At 46.0% G+C, this 23,570-nt stretch overlaps 1 protein-coding gene across 1 annotated transcript in view; it reads left to right on the forward strand.

Moving 5' to 3' along the window:
• The window catches only part of LOC135556399 (acyl-CoA-binding domain-containing protein 6), a 37,561-nt gene extending 17,542 nt beyond the window's left edge, over positions 1-20,019 (forward strand). The window contains exons 7-8 of the mRNA XM_064989584.1: positions 17,712-17,742; positions 19,633-20,019. Coding sequence (XP_064845656.1) covers positions 17,712-17,742; positions 19,633-19,787 — 186 coding nt within the window. The 3' untranslated portion in view covers positions 19,788-20,019. The remainder of the gene's footprint in view (positions 1-17,711; positions 17,743-19,632) is intronic.
• Positions 20,020-23,570: the final 3,551 nt, after the last annotated feature.

The raw sequence follows: 23,570 nt of genomic DNA on the forward strand, positions 1-23,570 counted from the left end.
AAAAGTACTAAGGTTTTATTGAGAGGTCTAACTGGTCTCTCCAAGTGGCCACACACCACTCCAAAGTGTGCACAAATTTCAATCCACTTTTATGACTCAAAGAAGTATTCAACTATAAGGTGCTTTTTTATAGCTATCCTATATGTGTTGTTGAGGAACTAGAGCAAGGACACTTATAAATGTTTTGTTTGGAACACAACCCTGTATCCCAGGGATTCACACAATTACTGTTGTTCATTACGCAATCGAAAAACAGTCCATTATAAATCACATTCGGGGTCAGGTGGGAATCATTTGGAAGCTTGTTCTATTGCCAACATGACTTGCTAGGTTATAAAATATGATATTACAGTGTTAAGCTTTCAAAATGCATTTTAGGTAAACCGGATCAGGGGTTGTAACCAAAATAATTTCCCAATCGTTTCGTTTTTTTTTTTTTTTCGTTCCACTATTCCGACCAGCAAAATACACTTCTGAACCAGTTCCAACCCCCCAAAATTACCGGTTGATATTGTTCCTTTTTTTTAACCTGTAAAATCAACTTTTTTTTAACCTTTAGCTCATTTGAATGACTTTACCAGACAGTGTGGCTAGGGCAGGCAAGCTAGTTGTTTACATGCGTGATGACAGATAAGTGTAGCCCATGGTGCAAGATGCGACTGAAATTGTGTGGGTGGGGAGAGAGGCTTGAAGCATGGGCATCTTGTTATGACATGCATGATTCTATGGAGGAACTTTGAATGTCATTTGAGCTAGCTAGCTAACACGTTTGAGCTAGCTAACAAGCTTGTGTGTGCACAGAGGCACCACAATTAAAAACATGTCTTTGTACTTAATAAATCCACCATGAAACGTGATAACTAGGCCTATAGTATCCTTAACTAGCATTGAAAAAGTTAATCGAAAATATCTCCCAATCAAGTATCCTAGGGGGGGGAGAGGGGAGGGTGGGGGGGGGGAGAGACAGGTAGCCTGCACAGGCAAATATTTTCAGCTTGCAGGCAGACACTGGAAAAAGTTGCTGAGTAACAGAGGGCTTGGTATAGATGCTATGTTGCGCTTTGTTGTTGGACTAGAAATAAATGCCTGTAATGTAAAATATCTATAACCATGCTTTTAAAACAATGGTTATGTTCTGGAACAGTATAGATCACTTTTGTTTCTGTTCCCTGAAGAAGAAAAATTCACGGTTTTTGGTTCTGTTCCCTGAACCGATTCCAACTCCTGAAATAGATTGTTGGTTTTTGGTGCACATTGAAAGGAGTCATGGGTGCATTCAGGTGCTCTGCTGCACTGCACTTTCTCTACAGTAGACAAACAAGCTCATTCTGTTCAGAATAACCCAAGGTATGATGCCATGTCATCTTGTAACTGTACATCAAACATAGTGATCATAAACGTTGACACTGTATATGACATGAGTTTTATGATATGGAAATGTAAAGTGCACATTTGGACTTTTGTTTGGCTTGATTGTATGACATCAACATGGTTTTTTATTATAATCCTCAACGTCTCATCCTTCAAATACATAAAGTCCTCTTAATTTACAGCATTTCCCTCACTTACTTAGACAACAAAAAACGGATTGTCACTCAGGCAACTTCCTGTCGCGTGCGGTGCTCAAGTTCAGAATGGCTGGTAGTCAAAACCAATGCAGCACTGTGAAGCTCAGAGCCTGAGGCCTAACGTCATATATAGCATGTTACTGTACAGCCACTGCATTCCAATTAAGGGGTTTATCAGTGCCCAAATCTGCCATTTTCATACAGTTTACGAGATGACGGGCTGTGAGTGGAAAAAGCTACAGAATGGAAATTGTAACATGAATGTGTGAACTCTCCATTTTACCTCCTCACAGTTCTTTTGTCTGCGTTGAGGAGGGGTTTTGGGTTTGTTGTGTTTTTGATGTCCCAGTAATCTGCCGTGACCTCTGCCAACTGCCGTTAAATAAAGATAAAAATGATTTATATTTAATTTGTTGATGAAAAAAATAGATATGAAAAAAATAGATATATTATTTGCTCAGTGAAAATTGTTGGAAATTAATCAACTGATTGTTTCAGTGGATGTCCGAACCTGGTAACCTGCATTATGGGCTGTTTGATTCTAATCCAGGATCAGAATGGACTACAATAGGTAGCTCTGGCCATGAATACCCAGATCAACGATATGCCACCTGTCATCTGCAGAATGGCATGCCAGACACTGGCCCATAACCACCATTTCACTGCTTCTCTACTGCTCTTTATCAAATTAACCCCAGAACTGGGTCGGATGGCAAAACTGGAGCTTTGTGTGAAGTAGGTCCATGTTTGTAGTCAGAAGCGTCACTCAGTTATTTCATGTGAGCTGACGGTGCACAGCATTGTAATAAAGGAACATATCCTCAAAATTGCATTAATGTGAAGAGAGATAAACATGATGATTATTATTCAGATATTATATGGGGCACAGCTTAATCCATTTACAAAGGAATTTTTATTTCAATTACATTCACAGCCGTGTGTGTGTGTTATTGAGTCAGTGTTTCCTCCATAAGACTGTGACCAAGGCCTTTGTCCAGACAAGAGCACCAGTTTCACCTGCAGCCCCCCCTGGCTGTGACCTATGCAACCCCTACCACCCTGAGGTCATGACCCTGCCTCTGGCTCCTCACACTTCCCATTCCCTGCCTCCCTCTGTCTCCTCTCCCTCCCCATGGACACTGTGTGTGTGTCCAGAGTCCAGACCCAATAATCCACAATTACACCCACCGCTAAGTGCACAGTAAATAAGACCCTGAGAGGACTTTTCATTGGTGAAAGCTCAGACATCCTGGCCTCCTTGTTGGGAATTTGTGTCAAACAAACAAGCAGCAATCTGGCTGGGGGCTGGCCGGCTGGGGAATGGGCTGTGATGGGATTTGCAGGTAGCAACAAAAACACAATTTAAGACTTAGGTTTGGCTGATTGCAGAGCGGAAACATGTAAACAATGTGGGAGGTTCGGAATTGGGCAGATGTAATCTCAGAGAAAGGGTGCGAAGGTGCAGGTGAAGCAAAAGACAATCACAGAAAGAAACAGTTGGAAGAGAAAGAGCCAAAAAGGTAGAGGGAGGTGGAGAAGAGGCAGGAGGAAGAGCACAGTGCGATGAAGTGGACGAAGCTGCAGTTGTTATTGGCAGGGAGTAAATTCAGTTTGTGTTTGTTAAAAAATCTCCAGACAGAATCTCCTGTCCTGTCCTGTCCTCGGCATGTGCTTTGTGACAGTGGCTGTCCCTGTCGCTATATGCCTGTGTGTGTTGCTCTTTACTTTTTATTAAAACAACATGATCCATGAGGCGCAGAGGGTGACTCCCAGCACCGCTGATTCTAATTAATCCACTCCCGGCCTCGGCCACGCCGGGCTAAAACGCTTGCAGTCTATCAGATTGAAATTCATAACTTAATTGAGGTCAAAGCCTCGAGCCGAGAGAACAGAAGTCTCTGGCTGGGACCAGGTCGATCAATAGTAATAAATATCTGGCTGGGCTACAACTAGTTCATGGCCACGCATTATGTGGGACAGACAGACAGGCATCACAGGGCAGAGGGGACCGAGGAATGGCGGGGCGACTCAATGTTGGTGTCATGTCTCTTAGAGGGGGGGTTTCTCCACTGTTGACTGCAACTGCCTGGGAGAGACTATGGAACTAGTTTAGGTAGTTGTTACTGTGAAATATAGACATTCACATTAGACTACTCTACTACAACTCTCCTTTTGATTTTGTATTGACTGCTGAGTGGCAGGTTAGCGTGAACGTCGACAACAAGGGCTGTGTGTGTGTTTGATTTGTAATACCATAAGTATATATTTTTTTATGAACGACTTCTTAGAAAATAAGCACATTGATTTGATATTGATGTGAGGAGAAATGACATCTTTGCTAAGTGCTTAAGTGTCCCCATGGCCTGGGTGTTCAGTGTCTATGTGGGTGATTGTTTAAATGGGGACCATGGCAGTTTGTTGAGTTGTGTGACCATAACACAGACATGTTATGCTATAGCTGTTGTGTGTATTCACACCCCTTGACTTATTCCATATTTCGCCTAAATTAAAAATAGATAAAACATTTTTTAGCACCAATTTACACACACTACCCCATAATGACAGTGAAAACATATTTTTAGAAATTTTAGCAAACTTATTGAAAATTAAATGCTTATCTCATTCACATCCCTGACCTAATACATGTAAGAATAATCTGGATCTGTGAGTCTCTCTGGGTCTCTAATAGTTTTGCACCTCTGGATTGTACAATATTTGCACATTATTATTTTTAATAATCTTCAAGCTCTGTGAAGTTGGTTGTTGATCTTTGCTAGACAGCAGTTTTCAAGTCTCTCCATAGATTTTCAAGACAATTTAAGCCAAAACTGTGAATAGGCCACTAAGGAACATTTAATGATGTTTTGGTAAGCAGGTGTACGAAACATTAGACACCTTTTCTTCCCATAACATAAACTGACCAGGTGAAAGGCTATGATCCCTTATTGATGTCACTTGTTAAATCCACTTCAATCAGTGTAGCTGACGGGGAGGAGTCGTGTTAAAGGCAATTGAGATATACACAACCCATATGTTCCATTCAGAGGGTGAATGGGCAAGACGAAAGATTTAAGTGCCTTTGATCAGCGTATGATAGTAGGTTCCAGGCGCACCGGTTTGACTGTGTCAAGAACTGCAACACTGTTGGGTTTTTCACGCTCAACCGTTTCCCAAGACATGTATCAAGACATCCAGTCAACCTGACAACTATGGGAAGCATTGGAGTCAACATGGGACAGCATCCCTGTATAATTCTTTTGACACCTTGTAGTGTCCATGCCCCGACAAATTGGGGCTCTTCTGTGAGCAAAATGGGGAAGGTGTTTCTAATGTTTTGTACACTCAGTGTATATTTGGCCTTGTGTTTTAAGTTATTGTCCTGCTGACAGGTGAATTTGCCTCCCTTGTCTGTTGAAAAGCAGACTGAACCAGGTTTTCCTCTAGAATTTTGTCTGTGCTTAGCTCTATTCTTTTTATCCTAAAAAACTCCCTCGTGCTTGCCGATGACAAGCATACCCATAACATGATTCAGCCACCACAATGCTTAAAAATATGAAGAGTGTGTTACGGTTTTCTTCCGTTGAAGGAGAGTCGGACCAAAATGCAGCGTGGTATTTTTGATACATGTTTAATGACGATGAAAAAACGAACAATACAAAACAACAAACGGAACGTGAAAACCTATACAGCCTATCTGGTGACAACAAACACAGAGACAGGAACAATCACCCACGAAAAACACTCAAAGAATATGGCTGCCTAAATATGGTTCCCAATCAGAGACAACGATTAACACCTGCCTCTGATTGAGAACCATTCCAGACAGCCATAGACTATGCTAGATACCCCCACTAAGCCACAAACCCAATACCTAACAAAACCCCAAGACAAAACACACCACAATAAACCCATGTCACACCCTGGCCTGACCAAATAAATGAAGACAAACACAATATACTTCGACCAGGGCGTGACAGAACCCCCCCTATAAGGTGCGGACTCCCGGACGCACACCAAAAACCATAGGGGACGGTCCGGGTGGGCGTCTGTCCATGGTGGCAGCTCCAGTGCGGGACGTGGACCCCACTCTATCAAAGTCTTAGTCCCTCCTCCTCGCGTCCTTGGATAGTCCACCCTCGCCGCCGACCATGGCCTAGTAGTCCTCACCCAGAACCCCACTGGACTGAGGGGCAGCTCGGGACTGAGGGGCAGCTCGGCACTGAGGGGCAGCTCGGCACTGAGGGGCAGCTCGGCACTGAGGGGCAGCTCGGCACTGAGGGGCAGCTCGGCACTGAGGGGCAGCTCGGGACTGAGGGGCAGCTCGGGACTGAGGGGCAGCTCGGGACTGAGGGGCAGCTCGGGACTGAGGGGCAGCTCGGGACTGAGGGAAAACTCGGCACTGAGGGGAAGCTCGGCACTGAGGGGAAGCTCGGCACTGAGGGGAAGCTCGTCACTGAGGGGAAGCTCAGGCAGGTAGTTGGATCCGGCAGATCCTGGCTGGCTGGTGGATCTGGAAGAGTCTGGCTGACTGGCGGATCTGGAAGAGTCTGGCTGACTGGCGGATCTGGAAGAGTCTGGCTGACTGGCGGATCTGGAAGAGTCTGGCTGACTGGCGGATCTGGAAGAGTCTGGCTGACTGGCGGATCTGGAAGAGTCTGGCTGACTGGCGGATCTGGAAGAGTCTGGCTGACTGGCGGATCTGGAAGAGTCTGGCTGACTGGCGGATCTGGAAGAGTCTGGCTGACTGGCTGACTGGTGGATCTGGAAGAGTCTGGCTGATCTGGCGGATCTGGAAGAGTCTGGCTGATCTGGCGGATCTGGAAGAGTCTGGCTGATCTGGCGGATCTGGAAGAGTCTGGCTGATCTGGCGGATCTGGCAGACTGATCGGATCTGGCTGCTCCATCTGGGATCTGGCTGCTCCATCTGAAGAGTCTGGCGGATCTGGCTGGTCCATGCTGACTGGCGGATCTGGCTGCTCCATGCTGACTGGCGGATCTGGCTGCTCCATGCTGACTGGCGGATCTGGCTGCTCCATGCTGACTGGCGGCTCTGGCGGCTTCTTGTAGACTGGCGGCTCCTTGCAGACCGGCAGCTCTGGCTGCTCCATGCAGACCGGCAGCTCTGGCTGCTCCATGCAGACCGGCAGCTCTGGCTGCTCCATGCAGACCGGCAGCTCTGGCTGCTCCATGCAGACCGGCAGCTCTGGCTGCTCCATGCAGACCGGCAGCTCCATGCAGACCGGCAGCTCCATGCAGACCGGCAGCTCCTTGCAGACCGGCAGCTCCTTGCAGACCGGCAGCTCCATGCAGACCGGCAGCTCCTTGCAGACCGGCAGCTCCATGCAGACCGGCAGCTCCATGCAGACCGGCAGCTCCTTGCAGACCGGCAGCTCCTTGCAGACCGGCAGCTCCTTGCAGACCGGCAGCTCTGGCTGCTCCATGCAGACTGGCAGCTCTGGCTGCTCCATGCAGACTGGTAGCTCCTTGCAGACTGGCAGCTCCTTGCAGACTGACAGCTCTAGCTGCTCCATGCAGACCGACAGCTCTGGCAGCTCCTTGCAGACTGGCAGCTCCTTGCAGACCGGCAGCTCTGGCTGCTCCATGCAGACCGGAAGCTCTGGCTGCTCCATGCAGACTGGTAGCTCCTTGCAGACTGGTAGCTCCTTGCAGACTGTCAGCTCCTTGCAGACTGACAGCTCTAGCTGCTCCATGCAGACCGGCATCTCTGGCTGCTCCATGCAGACCGGCATCTCTGGCTGCTCCATGCAGACCGGCAGCTCTGGCTGCCCATACAGACCGGCAGCTCTGGCTGCTCCATGCAGACTGGTAGCTCCTTGCAGACTGGCAGCTCCTTGCAGACTGACAGCTCTAGCTGCTCCATGCAGACCGACAGCTCTGGCTGCTCCATGCAGACTGGCAGATCTGGCTGCTCCATGCAGACCGGAAGCTCTGGCTGCTCCATGCAGACCGGAAGCTCTGGCTGCTCCATGCAGACTGGTAGCTCCTTGCAGACTGGTAGCTCCTTGCAGACTGGTAGCTCCTTGCAGACTGTCAGCTCCTTGCAGACCGACAGCTCTAGCTGCTCCATGCAGACCGGCATCTCTAGCTGCTCCATGCAGACCGGCATCTCTGGCTGCTCCATGCAGACCGGCAGCTCTGGCTGCCCATGCAGACCGGCAGCTCTGGCTGCTCCATGCAGACCGGCAGCTCTGGCTGCTCCATGCAGACTGGCGATTCTGGCTGCTCCATGCAGACTGGCAGATCTGGCTGCTCAATGCAGACTGGCAGATCTGGCTGCTCCATGCAGACTGGCAGATCTGGCTGCTCCATGCAGACTGGCAGATCTGGCTGCGCTGAACAGGCGGGAGACTCCGGCAGCGCTGGACAGGCGGGAGACTCCGGCAGCGCTGTAGAGGAGGGAGACTCCGGCAGCGCTGTAGAGGAGGAAGGCTCTGGACAGGCTGGAGACTCCGGCAGCGCAGGAGAGGAGGAAGGCTCTGGCAGGGCTGGACAGACGGGAGACTCTGGCAGCGCAGGCGTGGAGGAAGGCTCTGGCTGCGCTGGACAGGTGGAAGGCTCTGGCAGCGCTGGACAGGCTGGAGACTCCGGCAGCGCAGGAGTAGAGGAAGGCTCTGGCTGCGCTGGACAGGTGGAAGGCTCTGGCAGCGCTGGACAGGCTGGAGACTCCGGCAGCGCAGGAGAGGAGGAAGGCTCTGGCTGCGCAAGAGAGGAGGAAGGCTCTGGCAGCGCTGGAGAGGCGAGGCGCACTGTAGGCCTGATGCGTGGTGTTGGCACTGGTGTTACTGGGCCGAGGACACGCACAGGAAGCCTGGTGCGGGGAGCTGCCACCGGAGGGCTGGTGTGTGCAGGTGGCACAGGATGGGCTAGACCGTGAAGGCGTACTGGAGATCTTGAGAGCAGGGCTTGCACAGGACGTGCAAGGCTAGGGAGGTGCACAGGAAGCCTGGTGCGTGAGACTGGCACAATCTTCACCAGCCGACTAACACGCACCTCAGGACTAGTATGAAGTGCTGAACCAGGTGCCATCAAATCCCCGACACGCTCCCTCGGGCGAATTCCATGCTTAAAGCACCAACACAGCAACTCGCTCTTAACTCTCTCCTCCAATTTCCCCATTAATTCCTTCAGTCTCTGCTTCGCTCACCTCCAACACCGGCTCTGGTCTCCTCCTTGGCTCTTCACGATAGACAGGGGGAGTTGGCTCAGGTCTGACTCCTGACTCTGCCACACTTGCACTGAGACCCCCCCCCCCCCCCAAGACATTTTTGGGGCTGACTCCCGGGCTTCCATCCGCGTCACCGTGCTGCCTCCTCATACCAGCGCGCCTCAGCTTTCTTCGCCTCCAGTTCTTCTTTGGGGCGGCGATATTCTCCAGACTGAGCCCAGGGTCCTTCTCCGTCCAATTCGTCCTCCCATGTCCATTCCTCTCTTTGTTGCTCCTGCTGTTGCTGTTGCCCGTTACCACGCCGCTTGGTCCTGTTGTGGTGGGTGATTCTGTTACGGTTTTATTCCGTCGAAGGAGAGTCGGACCAAAATGCAGCGTGGTATTTTTGATACATGTTTAATGACGATGAAAAAACGAACAATACAAAACAACAAACGGAACGTAAAAACCTATACAGCCTATCTGGTGACAACAAACACAGAGACAGGAACAATCACCCACGAAAAACACTCAAAGAATATGGCTGCCTAAATATGGTTCCCAATCAGAGACAACGATTAACACCTGCCTCTGATTGAGAACCATTCCAGACAGCCATAGACTATGCTAGATACCCCCACTAAGCCACAAACCCAATACCTAACAAAACCCCAAGACAAAACACACCACAATAAACCCATGTCACACCCTGGCCTGACCAAATAAATGAAGACAAACACAATATACTTCGACCAGGGCGTGACAGAGTGGTACTCAGTAATGTGTTGTATTGGATTTGCCCCAATCATAACGCTTTGTATTCAGGACATAAAGTTAATTTCTTTGCCACATTTTGTGCAGTTTTACTTTAGTGCCTTGTTGCAAACAGGATGTATGTTTTGAAATATTTATTTTCTGTACAGTCTTCCTTCTTTTACTCTGTCAATTAGGTTAGTATAGTGGAGTAACTTCAATGTTGTTGATCCATCCTCAGTTTTCTCCTATCACAACCATTAAACTCTGTAACTATTTTAAAGTCACCGTTGGCTTTCATGGTGAAATGCCTGAGTGGTTTCCTTCCTCTCTGGCAATGGAGTTAGGAAGGACACCTGTATCTTTAGTGGCTAGGTTTATTGATACACCATCCAAAGTCTAATTCATTAATAACCGCCATGCTCAAAGGGATATTCAGTGTCTTTTTATTTTTACCCATCTACCAATAGGTGGACTTCTTTGCAAGGCGTTGAAAAACCTCCCTGATCTTTGTGGTTGAATCTGTGTTTGAAATTCACTGCTCGAGGGACCTCACAGATAATTGTATGTCTGGGTAACAGAGATGAGGTAGTCATTAAAAAATGCTAAATGCTATTATTGCACACAGAGCGAGTCTATGCAACTTATTAGGTGACTTTGTTAAGCACATTTTTACTCCTGAAATTATTTAGGCTTTTGACTCAAGACATTTAAACTTTTTTTTAATTATTTTTAAACTTAATTCCACTTTGACATAATGGGGTATTACATGTTGGCCAGTGAGTTTAATCCATTTTAAATTCTAAGTGTAACATAACGACATGTGGAAAAGTCAAACGCAGTGAAAACGTTCTGAAGGCACTGTGTATAGCTATCCTTCGTAGGTTCCTGATGTCAGGGGTCTCTTTACAGTACAGACTCAATCCGGTTTCATTCAAGGCTCTAAGACAAGGGATTATGTCTTGCACAGAAGCCTCAGGCAGTGGCTTTAAGTACTGTATAATGGCAATATTGACATTCTCCTAGTGTCTTATTGTGAACAGCTCTTCTCTCCCAGTAAGTCAACTGTGTTTTACTATTTGGCTTATTAAATGTTTGCTGCATCGTCCTAGTTAGTGGCAATGCCATTCTGTGTGGATTTGATATGTGTTGTGATTAGAAATGTCACAGCTTTGTACCCTTACCTGTGTTTGGCTGAACTGTAGAGTATCGACGTGAGATTGGAGCTATGTTCCTGGTCTGTCCAAAGCCAGGGTCTGTTTTATCAGAGCAATACAGGCCAGTGTGTACTGCACATTCTCATCTCTGTCCTCCACCTCAGTGTCACGCCTTGGTTATTAAACTAGTAAACACACACACACACACACACACACACACACAGGAACAACAGCAGCTGATTGAAATTCTACGGCAGGAGCATTATTACAGGTTTGTATCCCTCCCCCTTCCCAGCACGGCCTCCCATAACAAATGACTCAGTCATCGGAGTCATAACAAATATCTAACGGAATTCGTCATAAGTTTAACGGTGTGTGTGTGTGTGTGTGTGGGGGGGGGGGGTGGCCCGTTGCCTGCTGTGTGAGAATGGCAGTGTTCCCGCATAGGCAGGAATAAATCTCGTCTGCACTGCCCAGCTACAGCACACAGGTCACACACCCACGGCTCAGTGCACACATTAATACAGATATTTCAGAAAGCCAGCCCTGCTTCCTCTCTTTTAATAGGGCCATTGACAAACTGTAATGAATCGCCCCAGCGTTTCCAATCTGCACCCGCTCCCAAGCCACTGCTCAGTACTCACTCAGGCCTTTTTTAGTGGCTGGGGGTGGATATGTTTTCTTTACCTTGGCGAAAGGTAATTGCCCTGTTTTGTGGAAGCACATGTTTTTGTGCGTGTGCTTTTTTTTAATAAAAGAGGAGGGGTCTACAGAAACTCAGTTTGACAGAAGCGAATCATAGGAGTTTTAATAAGCAACCGTTTACTTTTGATAGGGTATTACAATGTTTTTTCTAATAGGACTTCTGCATTAGCAACCCTTCTACAGAATGTCTCTGCTCAGCGACGTACAGAGTGAAATTACACCACTCATACAGTACATTTGACATTTATACATGCTAGCAGAGGTTATATGGCACATGTTTAAATGAAAGTAAAACGGCCGACACAACCATTTTTAAAAGTCCCAATAGGATAATGCACAGATGTAGATTTATTATATGACACACCGTGTAAAGAAGTAGCTACGTGACTCATTCCTGCTGCAGGTAAGAAGAAAAGTCCCTCTTTGCAGTTAGTGTTGTAACTACCTTTCTTATTGGCTTCTCACAATTTGTACACTCAACAATTTATTTAATCCACATAAATTGCGCTGAGCATTAAAGCTGTCCTCAGCTGCTTACTGATGGAGAGCGAGAAAACAAAGTGACTGTTTTCCTCTTCAGGGTGCAGTTAGTAGTCAACCCCACTTTATGGGCCTCTCTCCCAAATGCCTGCTGCCTGGCCATTGATTTTCATATTACACTCTTGTGTATTTATTTATTTTATATATTTCTTTTTAAACATCATTGATGATCCACTCGACTTGGAACACACCAATGTTAATTCCCTGCCACTCTCCCCCATGCTAATGGATTCTGCCGAGTCCCTCGGGAGCAAGCAAGAGCGGTGGGAGAGGAGGGGGGAGAGAGAGGGGGGGAAGGGAGTGGGAGAGACGAGAAAGTGGAAGAGTGGTGGGAGAGGAGGGATGGGACAGAGGGAGAGGGGGGGGAGTGGGAGGGAGAGATGAGAAAGTGGAAGAGCGGTGGGAGAGGAGGGATGGGACAGAGGGAGGGGGGAGTGGGAGGGAGAGATGAGAAAGTGGAAGAGTGGGGCTGGGGGAGGAAGAGAAGTACAGTATACACAAGGAGGAAAAGAAGAAGGGAGAGTTTTCCTTTCCCATCCTCCAAAATTACAGAGAACCTGTGGAGAAAAATATAATCTCTTGATCCTCTGACACTAAATAAAGCATGGTAAACATACATGTTTGGCTGCGTTCTTGCAGGGTGCACACTGTGGTTGTGTTCCTTTAAAAATCAACCCCAGACTATGGTTTTAATCAACCTCAATCTGAATACCAAAACACAGACAGGTCTTGGTTTCAGAAACGCAATCGTTCCTAGCAGACATTGTTGGAAGAATCCATTTCCGAACGGTTTCAGTTGATTAGGACATTAAGAGCATCAGACCTCTTGGAGTGGTCTTGGCCATTTGAACCAGGCCCCTGAGATCCCTGGTTCCTCTTCTCCGGGAATTGTATAAAATATTACGGTGTGCTTTAGAGAGCCTGTGAGGTGGTTTATTGGCACACAGGGTGACCTGCTGTGGAGCCCGGAGGCACACTTTGGGGAAGCGCTAATTTGCACCAGCATGGCAGTGCTCACACGCTGAATGGCAAGGTTAACACTCACTGCACAGATTCAATTAGGGGTGCCACTGTCTTCTGATCCCTTTACCTTTGGATATCCAGCTCCCACACACACACACACACACACGGAGTCACAGATGCACACACACACATACAACCAGATAAACAAAAGCTGGTGTCTCTTTACAAGAAAATCACGGATATTCGGATAATAATTTTGAAGCATTTTTCCAGTTCATGTGCTCCGTAACATATAAAGCTCACTGGCTGTATAGAACCCCACTCCTGTGATGAACTTCAAACAGACATGAACAGTAGAGTGTCTGTATTTGGTCTGGAGACATCTGTTCAGCCCATCAGTGCGCCGTGTGTCCTGTGATCTACTTTAATGGAACACAGTAACATAGAGACCACAGGCAGTACCATAGAGTACCCAGCAGCAGGTCTTCAGAGACCTGGAATAACCCGGGATCAGCCTGTTCTCCTCTGTCTTTCTGAGACTCTGATTAATGGCACCTGCTCATCGTAATGGTATCTGCATATGAATGGTGGAGGGTTCTATCCATGCTCCCTTTACAAGTCCCACTGCAAGCCCTGGAGACTGCCGAGCCTTTCTCCCTTCTCTCTCCCTTCTCCCCAGCGCCATTGTCATTATACAAGTCAGCTGCAGCTGCATGCATTGATCATAAATCATAATTGCTTGTCAATTTTTCCCACTTGTTTAATGTGGCTGTCAGGGACAGTGGAGCGAGAGAGATAGAGAGGTACAGGAGGTAGAGAGAGGGGGGGGGGAGAGAGAGAGAATGGGGGCGTCGGTTAGAGAGTAAGATGTAGCTGGAATAGAGAATGGTGTTAAAGGATAAAAATCCCACAATGGCTTTCAGCACACCTACCATATGCCATGGGCAGTTGCCGGATTGCTGTGGTATGAAAACAAGAAAGCTTTTAATGGCTGGAGAGCACAAACCCAAGCCCTGCCTGTTGCCTCATGCTGCAGCAGGTTCTACAGATGGCAATGGATTTGAGAGAGCATTTTTCTCTACGGAATATGTCTGGCTCACGTAGACAAACCTGCTGTGATGTACTGGAAAGACCTTGTTCTGTAACTGTTTCGTCCTCTATCTCTTTCTCTCTCACTTTTTTCCATGTTTCTTTCACTCTTTCCATCTTTCTCTGTTTTATGGTCCCTTTTACTCTCTTCATGTCTATCAATGTTATTTCTCTGTCTGTCTGTCTGTCTGCAGCCTCTCCTCCCATGCTACTGGGAAGGCAAATTCCACCACTCCCCTCCAAGGGTGTTGGCTTCTACAAACAAATAGAGAAACAGGGATGGACATATTGATAGACTCAGTCACAAACATACAGATGTAAGATTTAAATTTGACCTATATTGTCGCAGTAAATAATCCTACAGCAACAGGATTTGAATGTTTAGTCCATAATGTTGCTTGATCGTTGGTTAGGCTATTAGCATGTCAAAATGAGGCTATATGAAAAGTGGAATACTGTTAATATAACAGTGTGTTAGTGCATGTTTTCAGTGAATTTATGTAAATCATGAAGCTCATCTGCATTTCCTGCAGCGCAGGGAAATTCTCAGCAACAAAATATTGATCAAATTAGGATCCTATATCTGTACACACAGGGAAAAAAGGCAGCCGGACAAAAATATATAGTTTGATTCGCTTGTGCAGACCTCTTCAAATAACGTTGCATACCACTCTCAATCTTAAAAAAACGCAAGGAAAACTTTGGTGACATTTGAAAAAAGAGCTATGCTGTGATGTGCTTCTGTAATGGGATGGAGAGCTACAAAGATAATTGCTACCTCCAGCTAGGAAGTCTCCTCCTTTTTCCAAAAGCAATTGGGAGACAATCCAATTTCTCCTGAATCCATCAAGCCTCTCTTGGAGCATTAGTAAATGCTGAGAGGAGAGGCGAGAGGACCCCCCCCCCCCCTCTGGCTCCCAGGCAGACAGGACCAGCCAGCTTCCACACTGCAGCACTTTAAAGAACCTAGTAAAGGGCAGGGCCCTCACCTCCACTAACATACATGGACCCTTTAGTCAGTCACAGTGGTGCACCAACCTGCAGGGTCCTACTTCTGGATTCTGCTGCCACATAGGCAACATACAATATATGCCTTTTTAAAGGAAACCTCTTAATTTTACTACAATGTACAAACATGCTTTTAGTCTGTTTTAAGTTAATATATTTTGAATACAAACTTATGTTTACATATTTGGTTTGGCATTAGTTACTTCATGTGTTGCCCACTTATTTTATACACTTTTAATCTGTGTGTGTGTGTGTTGCGTCGCGTTAAGTACTGTATGAGGCAACTTTTGCGTGTGTCCTCCCTGTCATACCCTGGGAGTGTCCCTGCACACACCGTGCTGTCCCAGCCGTCCGGCACTAACACCAGATTAGTTGGAGGGAGCAGATTAAGACCTAAACCCCTTACAGTTTAATTATTCCTGTATGTATTTGTGTGCATCAAGGTCCCACTCGCTGCCTCTGCGCTAAACATCTGCCACTCTGCCTCTATCGCGTAGGGCAATAGACCAACTATAGTGTGTGTGTGAGAGAGCCTGTGGCCACTGACATGCTTTTATTGTCCGAATTTGTACTTTTGTGTGTATTTTGATATTTATACTTTGCACATCAAGTGGGATTAAACCTAACACTAACATTGTACTGAATAATCAACATTACCTTAGATGCAGACCACAGGAAAATACTGTGTCTCTCCCGATCCATTTATGGTTGAGGACATTTGCATCAGTATTCTATCCATCTTGGGGGAATTGAACTCTCTAATGGAATCAGCAGGCCCCTGAAGTGGTGCTGCTCAGGGCAAACAATAGGATCTCACTCTGGGATCGTTGGAGAGAGCCTTTATCAAGCAGCGTAGGTGAGCTCCCTCCCCCTCATGCTCTGGGATGATTCGACAGGCTTTGTCTGACACTGGGTTGGTTCCACTAATGGTTTCTTCACTGGTTAATAGGTTAGGGCCAAAGGCTAAGAAAAAAAGGATTTACTGATGTTCAAATCAAGTCCAGCTTTATTCATACAGCACATTTCCGACATGGAATGCAACAATGTGCTTCACAGAAGAAGAAAAAATAGGCTATTCCAGAGGCTGGGAATAACTAAAGGCGCCTCTCCATACCTCTTGGTCCTAGGCTTTTAGATAGTTATAAGGCCAGTGCCAGAGGACCTGAGGGACCTACTGGGTACATACAGTTGATTCGGAAAGTATTCAGACCCCTTGACTGTTTCCACATTTTGTTACGTTACAGCCTTATTCTGAAATTGATTAAAACATTTTTTTTAATGCTCAGCAGTCTACACACGATATTCCACAATGACGAAACGAAAACAGGTGTTTAGACATTTTTTCTAATTTTATTAATAATAAAAACTGAGCTTATTTACATAAGGATTGAGACCCTTTACTATGAGACTCGAAATTGAGCTCTGGTGCATCCTGTTTCCATTGATCGTCCTAGATGGGGGGGGGGGGGTATTTGTGCGTCTAACTTCCTCACTCATCATTTATTCACGATTAAATTGTGTATTCCCACTGTAATCAGACTATAGTCCAGAGTTTTCTGTTTACTGTATTTATATTGTATATTCTGTAGGTTGACGTCTGTATTCTAACATGTAAGTAATTTAGCAGATGCTCTTATCCAAAGCGACTTGAGTGCATACATTTTCATACTTTTTTTCTCTGTACTGGTCCCCCGTGGGAATCGAACCCACAACCTTGGCGTTGCAAGCTCCATGCTCTGCCAACTGAGCCCCACAGGACCCTGTTTGTACAATGTCTGTTGCTGACAGCACCTATTGTCAAATTCAGGGTATGTACATTTATTGGCGAGTAAAGGTGATTGTGATTCTAAAGAAGCAGCCAGTTGGCTTAGTGACTGGAGGTATTCTAGTTGTTTCCATCTGAACAGCGGTTAGCTGGTGACAACAATATCGCAGTTTGTCATCATTAGGGGGTGAAAAGGCACGCTGGAGACGAGTCCGCCTTGATGATGCGTATCATACACTGTCAGAGTTAAACTGACCTCTTCACTCCCGGCCTCATGCCGCCTGCACACACAGCCCACAGGATTTACACCCCTGCTGACCTCTCCTAAATATTGTTTTTCTTCATATCAGCTCCGGTCACAGACCATAGACACCACTTCAATTTGTCCCAAACGGTGGCGGTGCTCAGGGAAGACTGCTCCTTTGTACCAAGATCATTGTGTGATGGGACGGCCTCCGTGGGTAATGTGTTTAGCACGTTGTCACCCCAGGACAATGACGAGAGACGCCTAGGCTTTGTTCCCTCTCTGAGCCTTTTGAGCACTGAGGTCTGCCTGCTCTGCCTGGCCCGTTGGCCACAGTGTGTTAACCTGTGGCAGAGGGCTCAGAGAGGGCTCAGCTAGGGCTTAGGGGTGGATAGTGGGCTGATGCCATTGGTTCCCCTGGTTCAGTCTGCTATGGAGTCTCAAGTTGAAAGGTTTAATTGTTCACTCAGTTTCAGATCAGTATTTAATATTTTTACATAATCCCCTTTATGGGGAAATCATTGGGTTTTTAATTTAGTCGAAAGGTAAAAAGCAGTTTTGTCAACTGCAAAGTTTGCGAGCCACAACTTTACAACTGACAAGGCTACAGTTCTTTCATTGTTCTATGAGCAATGGTTGTCTCTATGATTTAAGCTTGTTTTATATACCCTTTACTGTGTTATGGGTCTACAAGTTAGACCTGTTTGTCTGGAACTCTTCTCAGGTTTCTTAACATTTCTCTCTCTCTTCACAGGATGACGAGGGCCAGACAGCACTGCATTATGGTAATCTTCCGGATATCACAGATTTTAATTTGGAATTCTGGATGAATATGTGTCTCTAGGCTATGTTTGTGTATGAGTGTTTGTATGTATGTATGTACATGTCATGTAAATTGAATCTGTTTATGAGTGTGAACAGTTGTATGGGGATGGATGGGAAACCATGAACCATCTGCTCTCTTGGCCCTGCGTATGTCCCCCTCTGCTTCTCTTCTCCCTCTTTCTCATCCCCCTCTCTTCTCCCTCTTTTACTGCTGTTGCTATCTCAGGTGCCTTTCATCTGTCAGTGTCTCTTTCATCCCTCCTTCTTGCCATCTCTCTATGTCAGTGTTAGTGGGTGTGTGTTTGTGTGTGTGTGTGTTTGTCTGTATCTGTGCGTACGGAAGGGCTGTGTGTAATAATCACCAGGTCTCCCCAAGGAAATCAACAGTGCTCCTCGGACTCTCAAGACCCCCTCCCATGGGCGGTCCCCATGTCCTCTGAGCCCTTGGTGTGTGTATGTGGGGGGGGGGGACGACACACCATCTGGCCCTGGGCTGAGTGGGCAGTTGGCTGGGCTTGGCGGCTGCAGTGTAGGGACTGGTCACGTGGCTGGCGTACAGTAGACCACCACCACTGCCACCAAACCAGGCAGGGACAGGAGGATGGGGCATAAAAAAATGACTAATAAACATAAGCGATGAACTCCAGGAGACAAATAGCAGAGAATGAAAATTCATTTCCACCTCTATTTACACTGGGCCACAGTGGCTGGCAAATGATTAATTGAGGGTTTACTGCACACTATAAATTGTTCTCCTTCTCAACGACTCCCGGGGGGGATGAGGGTTTTTACAGCCCAGGGCCCCCGTATGGCGCACGCAGCCCGGAAAATAAAATTTAGAAGGAGAAGAAAATTCTCGAACCTGACATAACCAAGCCTCTTATTTTCTCCCTGCTAAGAACGAGCGGCACTTTAGCCACCTCTGGGCTGGAGGTTTAAAAGGGCCTGCTGTCAATCAGCCATTCCCGCTGACATCAGCCTATCACACAGGAGCAGGATAGCTCTCTTTTTAAGGGGAGAGAGTGATTGAAAACACTCAGAGCGTGGTGGAATCCTGGTGCATCAGCGCTGTGACTCGCTAACTTGTTTAAGAAACTGCAAGCCCTCTCCTCATATCTTAGCCGAGCTTGCAAGTCCTTTTAGTGGGACTCCAATTGCAAATCGGCACAAAATCAGTGTTTCAGCCAACCACAAGTTCAGGGCAATGTCAATGGGCCTCCATATGAGCTTTTCATTGACTCCTGCACTCAGGTTAAAAACGTAAGGAATATTAACACCAATGAGCTGTGCTTAGAAGCTGTGTTCAGATGTAGCTGTGTGCATCATGTCTCCAGTGACCTTGAAGCCTTTTGAAGGTGATTTGGGTACTGTTAGATATACAGATTTGTGTATATTCTTGTCATACCGCCCAAAAATGATATATGGAAATAGCTGCTTTCATGGCATGTTAACTCTAGTCAACCATGGATCCTTTTACCTCTGAAGTGCATCACAATTATGTCTCTTTCCTCTCTCTCTCCCCCTTCTTTCTCCTCTCCCCTTTCTCTCTCTCCTCTCTCCTCTCCCCCTTCTCTCTCCTCTCCCCCTTCTCTCTCCTCTCCCCCTTCTCTCTCCTCTCCCCCTTCTCTCCTTTCTCTCTCCTCCCCCCTTCTCTCTCTCCCCCCCTTCTCCCCCCCTTCTCTCTCTCTCTCTCTCCCCTCCCCCTTTTCTCTCCTCTCCCCCTTATCTCTCCTCTCCCTTTCTTCTCTCGCCTCTCTCCTCTCCCCTTCTCTCTCCTCTCCCCCTCTCATTCTCTCTTACCCTACTCTGTTACTCTGCTCCTTCCTCCCCTCCCCCTCTCTGTCCTGCAGCGTCTGCGTGTGAGTTTGCTGACATAGTGGAGCTGCTCCTACAGGCTGGGGCAGACCCTTCCATTAAGGACCAGGAGGGCTCTCTGCCCGAGGAGGTCACTGAATCCAGCTCCATCTCCTCACTGCTGCGCCAGTACACCGCCTCCAAGGGCTAGGCCCTCCTCTCCCTCTCCTCCCCTCCAGCCTGTGCCCACCCCAGACCTAGCACACAGCCCTCTCAGTAATGATGATGATGTTTTTTATTGTCACATACACCGGATAGGTGCAATGGTCATCCCACTCTGGCAGTTCAACCCGCCACCACTTCATCGTCTCTCATGTCAAATTCCAAGGAATCCATCTGTCATCATTGCTATTAAAAAAAAATAAAGAAATGTCAACCAAAAAGAGGTTCCTTCTTTTTCAGATATTGTGTGTTACCTTTGGTTGTCTTGTGTTTGCTGATAAAAATCTTTAAAATACAATTGGACAGCGTATGGACATTTTACCCTAGGAGTAAGTCAAACTTGTTATATTATTCAGAATAATGTTTTAAGCATTTTTGTTGGCATCATTCTTGACAAGCAGAATGTAACTGTATATTTAAATGCATCCTAAAAATAAACATCTAATATGCAATTTTATATTCAGATGGAGCATGGAGAACTAAAAGTTCAACCTTATCCCATGATGACTAACAACTATATAACACACACATCGCCTGGCGAGGCCTCTTCGTTTAAGTGAACTGTTCACCTAGCACATTGTGTCTCCCTTGGCCCACCCCACATACCCACACCCTCTGTTATGTCACTTAAAATATATTTGGATGTTCTCCAAATAGCCAACACATGGGCTGCCTCCAAATCTGCTTTAGTTTTTTTGTAAGCCCTTCTGATCAGAGCAGTCTCTTTGGCACCCCCTCCCTCCCACCAGATGAGAATACTAAATCTGGAATCTCAGCTCTTAACCACCGCTTGATAAAGAAGCTAATGCACATTTGAACAAACAATGGGGACAAGCTGTAATCCCTCTTTCTCTCAATCTCCCTGAACATGAGGCATTAAATAACAGTCTCCAAAAAGAGTCCTGCTGTCTGTCAGTCAGTCACCATGGCCCCAGTATACAGAACAGAGACGGCCCAGCCCAGACAGTCTGCTCTCTTACGGTATCACTGAGAAGGAGAGCTCTTATGACCCTCAGCTTGTTACAGTATACATTCCCTACACAACCAGGAATAATGCTGTTGGTATATTTGGAAAAGCTGTTTCGCCCATGTACCAGTCATTTCCTGAATCTCGATTGGGTTGAGGTAGGAGTCGGTGATGTCATACTCCCCGGGCATGTCTGCACAACTGTGACACTAAGCCCATTATGTTTCCATTATGGGCTTCAATTTTCTCTGAGCTTTTCACTTTTGACAGTGCCTCCTCTCAAACCTTCTTTACTTAACATTTATGCATTTTTACAAGTCGCCTCTCTAACACCATTAGTGACAGATGGCCAAGGTTTGTTACAGGGATGAGCTGGAGCACTTTCCTCTGCCTCTCTTACTCTCCCCAGTCTGGGGGCTAAAAGCAACGACATGTTGTTGTACTGGCCAACTCTTAATGCAATCTGCTCGCTAGTCCCCAGAACAGTATTGCTTGGAATTCAACACTAAGTAAAATCCCGTCTCTGCTGTTGAAAAGCATCCCTCTAATATCTTCACGAGAACTCGATAAGTCTCTGTTGCAAAGCTGGGTGTTTAGTGCATGATAAACAAGCGTTGCCGTCTGCTGCTACTCGAGGCGATAGTGATCCAAGCTGCTCCATAGACAAGTGTCTATATGGTTCGTCTCACCAGAATGTTCTAATGAGCAACACCTCACCAGGCACTGAAGCCAATATCCTGTTAACGACCCTCCCTCGCTTTAATTATATGTGAACTATCTCATTTCTGCTATGAGGACCCAGTGAAAAAGAACCTAATTTCACTTAAAACAGAACAACCTTGAAGTTGTCATTGAAAAGCCTCTCTGTGACTCAAACCCATTTAAAGCTACACTGTCATGGCAGCCATTGCTCATCATTAAAATAAGCCATAATTTGAAGAAAATATCCTGTCTTGATGTCCAAGATGAAGTTCAGTCTGAACCAAATATCTATTTACATGTTACTAGAATTGTTGCCTTCAGGAAGGTTGTAATAGACGCCTCAGATCGATGATGATGGCATTTGTGCTTGTGTTTGTCATCTTTGCAAAAGCAACAGTGCAGGAATTTCCCAGATTTATTTGTATACTAGTGCTGTAAGTGCCGTGTAAATTATCCGAACTGTCTTTGTTGCTGTTTATCTTTGTAAGGCAGCACTATTAAAGGGTATCCATTAATGGTCATCATAGCTTGTCATCGGCTGAATAAAATCAGCTTGTTTTGTGGCGTTTTATGCAAACGTGCTTGTTCTGCTAGACTGATCTTTTCTTCTTCTTACACAACAGGAGCTTAAACACAACCAAATCGATAATACTTAAGTTTAGGACGGACCTGGTAAGACTCAGAAAAGGTCTGGATAACAGTTGTGTTGTATATTATTGAGTTTTACATTTGTTTTAATTTTGCTATGAATATGTAGCCAGTCTAGGCCTATTTCAGATGTCTATCCAACAACACTTCTTTAGCGCATGGGTTATAGTCATGCTGAATTGTCGTATTTGGTTCATTTACTATGATGTGTGGTTGTATACACTCCTGTATTAACGCTGCTCTGCTATCTTGCCTGACCACAAATCATATTTATCCATATTTCACAAGGCAGTTTACAATTAGTTAACAGTGCAGGGATTAAGGAAAGATTTGACTGTGCAAAACTGCAATCTGGTGCAGTCTTTAGTAGCAGAGGGATCAGTGTTCGCTGCAACTGAGCAGATGTGCTGCTTTGTCCTGTTTTTTCTCTCCTATGGGTGGGACGGGGGTTAGTGTATTGGTTTACGAATAAAGATACAGAAAACCATGGTTACTACAGTCTGTTTGATTGACTGACTGGATCTCCATAATTGAATGTGTAATATTTGTATTAGTTCATCCTTAAAGGGATAGCTCATTCAAAGTAAGATTATAGTGAAAATAATAGTCTCTACATTTTCAGTGAACACATAGCTACAATCCTATGGGATTACTATACTGAAGTGAGTGATATTTGGTAAATTGATGCTATTCTTATGCAGTGGTGCATGGCCATTAGCTTCACGAGCCAGCCTGTTCTCGCAAGCTTGCATGAATGGTTTGCTACCACAGAATCTGTGTTAATCAGTCTGGTACAAGGCTGCATGGCCATAGCTAATAAATAACAGATGAATCATAGATGGCAGTCACTCCTGGCCCATATGCTACTTCCAAGGTATGAACAAGATTGACAAATGATGGAATTTGTGTGAACAATCCCTAGGGCATTGCTTTGCCTGTCTGACGCACCTTCCCCTGTGTGAAGGAAACACTAACCATGGTCCCTCCTCTTCTCTCCTGGCTCCTAAGTGGTGAGCCATAGCTACTGTACCACCTTCCTCACTGCTGAGTTGTTGCTCGTCTTCTTCTTCAGTCAGAAGACATGTCTCCTCTAACTGTATCTGCTATTTGCTTTATAATGAGAATGTTCATGTAAACATTAAAGAGAAATACAGCACTTTAATCCAAAGACAATTCAGCTTTATTTCCTCGTATAGTGTTTACTGTACACAGTTCATACCATCGCACAGAAGGCTTATATGAATAGATTCAGTGCTCTGTGTTTCATCTTTTTCAAAGACACATGGAAATAAATAGAGCTCGTGAAATAACACTGTTAACACCTTTTGAAACTGTACAAAATGTACAACAATTAAGAAGCAAAGTTCTGAGGCAACATAGATTGAACAAAAATGATATTGGTGTGTGTGTACATTTACATGTGTTGTTTTACTGTTTGTTGATTTGCATTCTGGT

The sequence above is a fragment of the Oncorhynchus masou genome, chromosome 15 (assembly GCF_036934945.1).
Source record: "Oncorhynchus masou masou isolate Uvic2021 chromosome 15, UVic_Omas_1.1, whole genome shotgun sequence".
Taxonomy (NCBI): Eukaryota; Metazoa; Chordata; class Actinopteri; order Salmoniformes; family Salmonidae; genus Oncorhynchus; species Oncorhynchus masou.